The sequence below is a fragment of the Cryptomeria japonica genome, chromosome 7, assembly GCF_030272615.1.
Source record: "Cryptomeria japonica chromosome 7, Sugi_1.0, whole genome shotgun sequence".
Lineage (NCBI taxonomy): Eukaryota > Viridiplantae > Streptophyta > Pinopsida > Cupressales > Cupressaceae > Cryptomeria > Cryptomeria japonica.
Window position 1 is genome coordinate 148,302,798 of NC_081411.1, and position 10,575 is coordinate 148,313,372.

At 39.1% G+C, this 10,575-nt stretch overlaps 1 protein-coding gene across 1 annotated transcript; it reads right to left on the reverse strand.

Annotated features, from left to right (window-relative positions):
- Positions 1-1,228: 1,228 nt before the first annotated feature.
- On the reverse strand, positions 1,229-9,272 carry LOC131047220 (uncharacterized). The gene is made up of 2 exons (XM_057981081.2): positions 4,451-9,272; positions 1,229-4,310 (listed from the first exon to the last, which is right to left on the reverse strand). The coding sequence occupies exons 1-2, from the start codon at positions 8,399-8,401 to the stop codon at positions 1,518-1,520; spliced, it is 6,744 nt and encodes a 2,247-aa protein (XP_057837064.2). The 5' UTR covers positions 8,402-9,272; the 3' UTR covers positions 1,229-1,517.
- Positions 9,273-10,575: the final 1,303 nt, after the last annotated feature.

Consider the following 10,575-nt stretch of genomic DNA (forward strand, 5'->3'; position numbering starts at 1 on the left):
TATTTCTCTAGTTTTGGTTCAAGTTGTGGGATCCTACTGTTAAAACCCATGTCTTTGTTTTTGGGAACTCTTTCCCCGGTTCGCTTTGTCTCTGCCCCATCAGTGTTACATTGTATTTGTCTTCTATGGGGTTGTGTTTGTTGTTGTGATTGGTTTGGGCTTAATGTCTTGTTAAGTCTAAACTGGTTTTCTTTTGTAAAGGGTTTGGGGTCCCTTCAAAACCTTTTTTTGCCTTAATCCAAAACAAGCTCATCATTCTAATTACCTCATCGATCTTTCTCTTTCCAAGTCTCAAGAAAATTAATAAAAAGATTTACAATCTTTATTAACATTATTAAATATAACAATTCCAACAATCATTTTACATCTATGAATACCAAAAAAAAAAATAGTCTCTAGTCTTTTTCAACATTAATTATAAGATATTATAGTGATGGCTAGTGACACTTACAAATGCTATGATCAATATCAATTGATACATTTTTTACTGGGCTATCAAGTCATTAACTTATAAATGCAATGATCCATAATTTGTAAAATAATGATTTTTAACACTAATAACTATTCAATGCAATAAGTATAAACGCTCATAACATTATTTTCATGCAATACCAATGAACATCAAATCAACATCTAAAAAATTGTAATTAATATCACTCAACAACTATTCAAATTGATAATTATGCAAAATTAGTAAATTAAAAATCAATAATCTTATATTGAAAATAATAACTTGATAGCTAACCAAAATATTCATCAAGATTGTAAAACAACTAGATAATTATAAAAATGAATGTCTTTATTTTCAAGTTAATATTAATCTAATTTAAAATGATAATTAAGATGACAAAGACTTGAAATTATTAAAAAAAAAAAAATTGTCTAATTGATGATATCCTAATAAAAAATTGAGGATACAATGCCGATCTAAAAGTAGAATGCATGCTCCCGAATCATTTATAATACTACTTTTTATTTGTATAAAAGAAAAAATTATCCATAATTTTACCTTGTAATTTAATAGACTCAAATTATAATGTGACATTTACAATGTAAATTCTATTTGACGACTTATTTTCAAGAAATAAAATTAGAAAGTGAGTCCACTAATCCTAAAAAGGAAATAGAATCTGCATAATCCAATTGACTTGATATTATGTGTAAATCACATACATCTACAATACACACATAAAGAAATAATATATTTAAAAAATATTAACATCACTAGTTTAATTACCATATAAATAATCATATTAAACAAGAAAGAGTAATTACCACACACAATCATATTATAAACTGGCCTCTAAACATTGTATAGTGCTTAATAGTATCAACAAAGACTACTACACAGGTAGCAATTTTTTATAAATAGTTAGTGGGGCTACCAGAACAACAAACTTCAAAAACTAAACAGATGAATAAAACAAGCGAGCTAGATAGTCGCTAAAATAAAACTTTAAAAAGCATATAGTCGCTAAAATAAAACTTTAAAAAGCATCAAAGACAGGGGATGCCTCTTACATCAACGCTGCAACTTGGGGTTTGAAACTTTCGGCCAGATTCTCAAAGCTACGGGCTAACTGAATCTCATCTAATGTTTGATCAAAGGTTCCACCTCCTTTCTTTGCCATTTCAATAAGGAGGTTCATTGTGGGATCCCTTCCGAACATAATTGTATGAAGTATCATTCTAGGATCTGCTCTTTTCATTTTGTCCACATAATACAGGGGATCCCCTCCACCATTGTTTCCCCCATCGCTCAGGAAGATAACTACTGGTTTTTTAACGTCCACAAGGTGGTGCCCGGCTCCTTTCATCAATATTTTCTCTGCAGCATCCAACCCTGATGAATAGGTAGTTCCTCCACCTGGGTAATACGGAAGAAGGCGATCAACAACACCTTCTTCCAAATCTTCCATCTCCAATGGGACAGATGCACTTGTGTCAAATAGAACCACTGATACAGAATCATCAGAAACTGTTCTAAGGCGGGCCTGTATAAACCTCAGAATAGACTCGTACACGCATCCAAGCCTACAACTATGGTTATTGAACTTTGCCATAGTGGGCATAATGTCTGAGGAGTCCATCGAACCTGATCTGTCAATGATAAATATGGCATGGTGAGGGACATTCTTAGAATGATCACAACCAAAATGATGGCCATCATCAGTTATATACCCTGCAGAACTTAAATTCTGTCCACTACTCTTTATAGGTGCGTGCCAGAGTTTCTCAGTGCAATATGATTTGTCAGAAGCACCTCCCGCTTCTGCCTCATGCTCCTCAGATTTACAATAGTGATTACAACGGTCAAAATCTTCCCTCTCTTCTTGGGTGCAAGGATCAACAAACCTAACATATTGCCAATAAGTCTCATGAGTCATCTCATCTTTGGGAACATGCACATCAGGTCCATATTTCACAGTTTCGTGCCTGGCACCATCATAGAGATTGCTAGTGCACATCTCAGAGCCTTTGCAGGGAACCAAATGGATATGACCCCGACCCTGTTTCTTGCAATACATGTTACACATTTCCGCTTCCCCCAACTCTCCCCATTTATACTTGCGGTCTTGAATATCAATATCTTCACCCTCTGAAATGAATGTTGCATTTCTCATATTGCCATGCACTGTATCGTGTAAGCTTGAGTGATCAATTGGGAGCTGGCAGAAGTAACCACAAGATTGGCATCTGGTGTCACAATAGTGCACAGAATCTTCTTTTTTTGTGTGAACATGCGGACCTTGATGATTTCTTTCGTAGGGAGGAATGGGAATGCAGCAGCATTTGCGCAGGCCATTTTGCTCCGACACAAGTTCATACTCAAAAGATCCCCGTTGGCCCTGAAAAACCCGGGTTTGTTTGACAAGCTCAGTGAAGATTTCACATATTCCCGGCATCTCGCATTCATGGCTGCAAGCATGCTCATTACCACACAAGTGCTCTGCATTTTGATCCAAATCATGGAAATGGTCTTTAACCCCACATGTCCTGCTGCACTCATCTATCATGCATTTGCTCTGGCAATATCTCTCATGGCACTGATGCGTTTCATGGTTGGATTCAATAGCCACAGCACAGGGATTATTGCAGCTTGGAAGAGAACATTTTGCGCTGCACATGTGTTGAGGAGAATTGCACTTGTGCTGGCCAGGGTGCCCTGGCCCCAGAGAACATCGGTCATTACAATTTGAAGACGTCCCATATAAGTAACAGCTCTCGCCACATGTATGATTTTTCTTTTTGCAGTTGTGATTTCCTTCATGCCCTGCTAAATCCCCGCATAAGTTTAAGCTGTCTCCTTCTCGAGCACAATAACTGCAATTTTCTGTACACGAATGGCTCCCCATGCAAGAATGTTGATCACCGTGGCCTTTCTCCATCACACACCTCCAGAAGCAAACGGAACATTTACATCCACAAACTATTAGCCCTTGCTTTACTTTGCCAAGAGCTACATCAGCCTCTAGTTGCAATCTTTGCACCTCATCATTATCAGAGAAGTCTGTGGTGTTTGAACTTATCCACTGTTGAACTCTGGCGTGCCTTCTGTCTGCCAGTGCCTCCAAGAACCTCTCAAATGAAGAATGCCAATCCTCGCCGTTGCTACCGTTCCTGGGTAAAACCATCTCTAGTTTTGACCCGACTTCAGAAAAAATGTCTCTTATAGTAAGTGGAGTTTCTGACTCTGTACACGGCGAGAGATACAATCCTGAATCTCTTATGTTCCATGAAGAATCACCGACAACAACAGGAAAATCAAGAACTTCTTCCTGTGTGTCGAAATTATCCAATACCCGTAATTCTTCATTTGCATTTGTCACAGAAAGGCATCCCACGTGGACCGCAGACATAAGATTTCTCCTCAGAATATCAACTGTCACAGCAACTCGCTTGCTGTCAATAGAGGTCCAGTCTTTGGCTGCAATTTGAGCTATAATAAGCTTCAGATCCCTCATGAAGGTGATACCACTGGCATAGCAAGAATCGATTCTTTCTGCCACCGTTTCTGCTAGCTCACTCAAGCTCTCTCTGTAATACTCAGATCTATTATAAGGAGCCATAGCAGCAATCTCGACCTTCCCGTCGTACATTTTTAAAATGAAATTCTCTTGCGATTTGCTGCATATTTGAGAAATCTTCTGATGAAATTCTTGCATAAGATCTTCTACATCGGACGTGTCCACATCCTTGATGGCAATGTAAAATAGACCTTTAAATAACTTTCTGTCCTGCTTCAGTAAGTTGATCCCACTCTGGAACCGGCTGAAAGCGGCTTCTGTGTCCTTATCTAAGTGAAAATCCTGTAATACCAAACGAAGGTTTACAGTTGAAAAATGAATTATTCATGTTATAGATCTTATACAAACAGAGTTCCCCTCTCCCTTCGACTTATTGGACTATATGCAGGCGAAAAGTTGGTGGCTAGAGAGAAATGACAAACCTTTTTGTTGAATATTGTGATGTTGCTGACAGCGGCGTTGAGAACAGAGAGAAGCATATCCTCTTGTTCACTTCTCTCAAAACTGCCGAGCCCCTCGAAGTCTAAGAGCACATACAAGCAGCTGCTTCCCTCGCTGCCATCTCCGTCTTCGCCCGTTGCAATGGTCATCCACACACCATCTGTGCATCTGCCACCTGCAACATCAAGAAGAGACCCAGATAGATGATTTAACAAATATGACTTTCCGCTACTTTGCTTTCCCATGGAAGATATGACCTTAATCTTGCCCTTCCAACTGCTTAGAACCGCATCATAGAACCCAAAGCGTATAGAGTAAGCAAGTGATATGCTGTCCACATAGCTAACATCAGGGGGTATTTGAAGTCCATCCTTAAGAGCTACCATTGCATTGTTTTCTGCACGAGCTATTTGGATGGGAACGAGGGAAACAAGCTTCCGAACCCACATTCCCATTTTCACATGTTTCTGCTGCTCTGCTACAGCTGAAATTGAGCAATTCTCTACATTATTAACTTCAAATTGAATCTTCATACCTGAAAAATCTTTGTCTTTTCCGGCCTTCAGTTGTCTAACAAGTGCTTCTAAATAAGTGACACATCCCTCACCATTGCAGTTAACTGATCTACTACTCTCCAGTACCACTTTGAATGCAATGCACTTCTTAGCATCTGGAAACAACTTAGGTGTTATTGCAAACTTGTCGAAAATGTGATAAATGTAACCCAAATAGGGGCACGACCCAGTGATTTCTGTTTCATCTTCAGGAGCTTTAATCCGATCTACTTGCTGCAACTGCACAACTTCTCTAGCTAAAGCAGTTTTCAGGACATGGGATAGGATACAATCAGGAGCATCGACAAGGCTATATAGCAAAAGCTGACTTTGTGATCCAAAGACCGTAAATTTCGCCTCGAGTTGTTCCAAATCAGATATGCTGCATTCTCTTGCATTCAAAGGGATTGTCTTCAAGTAGCTCATGGTGTCACCCAAAACATAAATGTCAAGCATGTTTTCAGGACTTGCATGCCTTGCGCCCTTAATATCAAAATCTTCACCCTGACGTTGCAACTGCCTGAAGACAATGAAGAAATAGCCGTCAACAGAAACGCATGCTCTCAAGGAGTGTGGCTGCGAAGGAAGAGAGATATGCTTTGCCCTCATCATAGGCCTCTCGTGGATTTCAGCCACTCTTGCTTTGTTGGTGTCATCAACCAAGAGCAGCTCCATTTTCCCCGGAATTAAATGCATCCATGTAATGATCTTGCTCCCCTTATATGATTCTAAATTAACCTCAACTCCAGTCCAGTAGACCTTCCGAAATGACTCATCAAACTTATATATTACAGTCTTTGACCTTTCTTTTTCATAGAGAGCCATGGATCTGGTAGCTTCATCTACAGCCAACAAATCGAATCCCCTTCTGAATGTATGAATAGGAGGGCCCATGTTGTTGAAACCTACTTTGGGATAACGGTACAGACTCAACGAGGGATCTGTAAAATTGTGAAGAAAAACCATCAGCTCTCCCGACTTAAGGATGACAACCTTAAATAATCTTTCATGCTGAGGATTAATGGTTGCTAACTCTACTGATTCTCCGTATGTTGGGATAATTGGACGCCCACAGTTGCTATTAAACTCAGATATGTCTTTTCTCATTGGAATCAATTCACAAACTTTGTAAACAATGGCGAACGGATGTTCCTCCTCAATCGACAGCTTCACCTTCAGCTCCACTTGACGCGAATATGAATACCACGAAGGTTTAGTGGTCCTTACTTCTTCAATATACCTGGTCACCAAGTTGTCATTGTTTACCGTGGACATCTTTTTCTTATATTCCTGTAAAAACTCATCCTCGGCTTCTCTGGATCGCCTCTGCTCCGCCTTGCCCAAGTTCACCTTCTTCTTCTTAAACACAAGAGCTGACAACTCCTTTATGTTCTCCTTGAACTTGCGTTCCTGGTCCTTGTAGACTTGACAACACACTTTTTTGAGAGTGTCGTGAGATAAGAGGGCCTCTTGATCAACTGTGGGCCGAGCAGGCTGGGCATTAGAGAACTTTTCAAATTCAGATTGGATATTGCGTGGCAGACTGCGCTTGTTTTGGGTTGTCAGATGTTCTTCCATAAATGTCAAAGCAAGAGACTGGTGAGAGCCCAACAAGAAGCTAGTGAAAACTATATTTCTTTCCAGGCTCCTCAATTCAATAGGAACCATGTTTTCTACCCAACTACGAATCGCAGAAAAAGAAGCAGTCTTATTAACAAGATAAACAGTTCCTTCTATTTCCTTCTTGTCATTATTACCGGATTTGGCAGGAATAGACAGAAGAAATTTAACTTTATCACCTGAGAATGGTAAGTCTTTATGTTCGTTCACAGGCTGCAGGAACTTCGCCTTTCCACTTATCTTTCTGGAGCAGGGGCACTGAGGAGAGCACTTGGCATCAACTTCTTGTCCATAACGGATAAAGGGCGATGTATCCTTTCCTTGACTCGGGCCTTCAACGGTAATCATGTGCTCCCAGTCACTACGTATAAATTTTATTTCTGATCCCAGCAACAACACCCTCTGATCTCCATTACAAACGGCATCCTCCCCTGCCAAAATCATTGAAAGTTCTCGATGCATTTCATCAAATTTGTTGCCGTCAACCTCCATGTCAGAGCATGAATACAACTCTTTTGTGTTCTCTAAATTTGTGTGCCCGTCTAAATCATTTGCTGTGCTGGTTCGGCCGCCCAGGAAAAGGAGAACATGATTGCAAAATTCCGGAAGAACTTGAAGAAAACATCTTTCAAAATCCTCCACTTGCGCAAAGCTCCTGGCTGACTCTCTCATCTTCAAAGATTCCTTCAACTTTGAGTGCTTTTCAAGCTCTTGCGGCTGACAACATTCAAGGAGATTTATGAATTGTTCATTACTCAGTCTAGAGTAATCAACATTACACGCCGACGACCAGGTTTTAAGCGTATTGGCAAACTCAGAAGCTTTCATAGACAGCTCTTCTTGTTTTTTAGAAGTCCGTGGACTTCTTTTCTCTGTTGTCAAGAAACAACAATGCTGATACCCTTCACAGAATACCACTGTTCTATAATAATTGTTGACAGCTGCAACATTTGCAGTCGCTCCTGCCGAAAATTTCCTACCGTTCGCTCCTCCGTCAATTCTGAGACTATATCCAGGGAAGAGCTCCACGTCATTCTCGGAGTTCTTCACACTTGAGACTTGAATCCTTCTGGTGCGCTTAGCTTTTGAGCTAGCGCTTGTTGCAGAGGCAGCCAGAGCTTGAAAAGGATAGCTTCCCTCCATACAGACATACACACTATCACAAAGTTCAACCAGGTACCTGATGAAATTGCAAGACGCGTCTTTCCTAGAGGCCTGCTTAAAATGCTCACCTTCATGCCAGTAGAAAACCACCACGGTGCATCCTTCTTCAGGAAGACTGACATATAATCCAGGCTCCAACAGTCTTCCTTCCATCTCTGCAAGAACACAGCCATCCACCAGACTTTCCTTTCTGAAAATGCGTGTGATCATGGTCTTGTCTCCATAGAACCCAACTGCAGGTAAGCATTGTTGATTTAGTGAATTGAAATTGATACTAATGCGCGGGGGCTCACCTAGGTAGGCAGAAGCCGAAGAGGGCACAAGCTTATTACAGAGGCTCAGAACTTCAGTGTGCGGAAGCTGAACCTTTTCAACAAAGCTGTAATCCTGCTTGTCTGAGACAATGCGCATAACCCGAAACAGATTAGGAGAAAGCGTTTCCACAACTGCGCTTGCATTCATACCTTCACCCTCATTTTGAATATGCAGTGACAAAATTCCAGCAGATGTCGACGTCTCTCCCTCTTCGCTATACATCGGCAAAGGTGACTTCTCTTTCATTTCTGCCATTCCACTGGTAGCGAGATCGGACATCGGGAGCAGGTAGATTAAAAGGAGACTACGCAGACACTGACAGAGCTCAGTCCAATTCCTAGAAGAAAACGCCTATATATGCAGAGAGAACCAGAAAGAGAGCCCCATCCCCCTACTCGTGTTCTTTAATACTAGAAAGAGATTCGACGAACACCGGAGGCAACAGGACTGGAGTATAACAAGAAAAAGAAAACTGACTAGAGGACGACCTTTGTAAGAGAGCTGTAACTCATGCAGTCGAGGGTCAGGGGCTTGAGAACAGACAACAAATCCAAGCAGTTCTTCACAAAATTACCAAATTACAAGCACCACCACAACCAGTGCCATATGCAATGAGGAAATACAACACCTAAGAAAATTTCAAAATTCTGCCCTCTGCCTGAATCACGGCAACCTCATCACCATTAATGGAAGCCAATATACCTCTGCTCACACGACTCAGTTTGCTATTACATCTCTCGCGCTCTCCTTAAAATATCTATTGTGTATTATTTTTATTGATGATGTCGCAATCATGCGATTCTTCTTCTGATGTATCCGTTCCTGAGGAGAATCACTAAAAATCAAGTTCTTATAACCGTTGTTCGATTTTCTGTGAGTGGAATCGGGAAAGACAGAATTGGAGCCGCCATTGTGAGTGCTGCCTTCACTTCTTCTTCTGATGTATCCGTTCCTGAGGAGAATCACTAAAAATCAAGTTCTTATAACCGTTGTTCGATTTTCTGTGAGTGGAATCGGGAAAGACAGAATTGGAGCCGCCATTGTGAGTGCTGCCTTCACAACTGCTCTGACTGTCTCTTTCACTTCCTTCTTCTGCGTTGGAGTTTTAAATATCCTTTGTGACTGCTAACCCTACTATGCCCCGTTAGAACCGTAACTCCCATCGGAATAATGATGACTAACCCTCAATTTTTTATATTGACAAGAGGAATCAGGTATGATGTGTATGTAGGAATAGTTAAAATCTTAAATACAACAAAAAGTTAGAGGGAAGAAAAAATGAAGTTTTATTCAACAATATTTTGGGATGTTCAAGAAAGCCTTTTTGAGGCTAGTCAAAATTTTGTAAGCGAACATTAACTCAAATCTCATCATTTATAGAAAATCTATGAAAGTCTTAGGGAAGTGTAGAAATAGTTATAGCTAACTTTTCAGAGTCATAAATTTTAAATAGTATATCAAATTTTGATGATTTTTTTTTTGTTGTCTTTTATGAGACTTAATTGTTTATAGCTATTGTTTTGGCTTCTAGATATAATAATAAATGCTATTAGAGATCTGTTATGTGCACAAGTGTTAAAAAATACACATTTCAAGGTGTCACCTGATACCTGTTTAAAGATGCCCCAATAACCGCGCACTTAAAATAGTCAATAAATATGCACAAATGCCCCAATAGTTGTGTGCTATAGGTACCAATAATGATGAAGAAATGGGCTAATTATGGTCCAAAAATGCTAAAAAATGGGTGACTAGTACATGTGAAATTTATTAATGAGCTTTTAGTTTTTGTTTTTTTTGTTTCTTCAAGTTAGTAATTGGGGGGTTGGGTGCGCAAGGAGTAAATGGTTATTGGAACATGGGTGCTCTTCCCCTACCTAAACTAGTAAGAAAGACACTCGGACAAGTCCTTTGAAAATTCATTGAAGAAAATTTTCAGTCTAGATTACTCCAAGGTACGTTTTCAGTGAAATGTTAAGTGAATTTAATAATTTTTTAAAACTTAAATTGAAGTACATAATATTTACATTCTAATGACTTTTTTAATAAGAAAATGAGGTTCTAAGTCTAGAGAATTTTATGTCAATTATTTTAATTTATATTATTGATAATATTAAATATTTTTAAATTTGATATTTTTTTGAGGTATTTTACATAGATGTTTTGAAGTATAGGTATGCTAGTTGATATTTCAAATCTAGATTGTCTCTTTGTCAATATTTATCTTCCTTTCTCTTAGACATCATTTTTTTCTATTTTATTTCATTTGAAATCTACTTTCGACAAATGGAACTTATTCTTACAAAGAAAATTCAACTATTCCTAAGAATAAATCCACTTATCATATTGGGATGAATTGATAGTTATAAAATTGTTTAGATTATCCTTTTACAAATTTATATAACTAAAACTTATGAATAACAATAACAACTATTCAGCTATAACAAACTCGT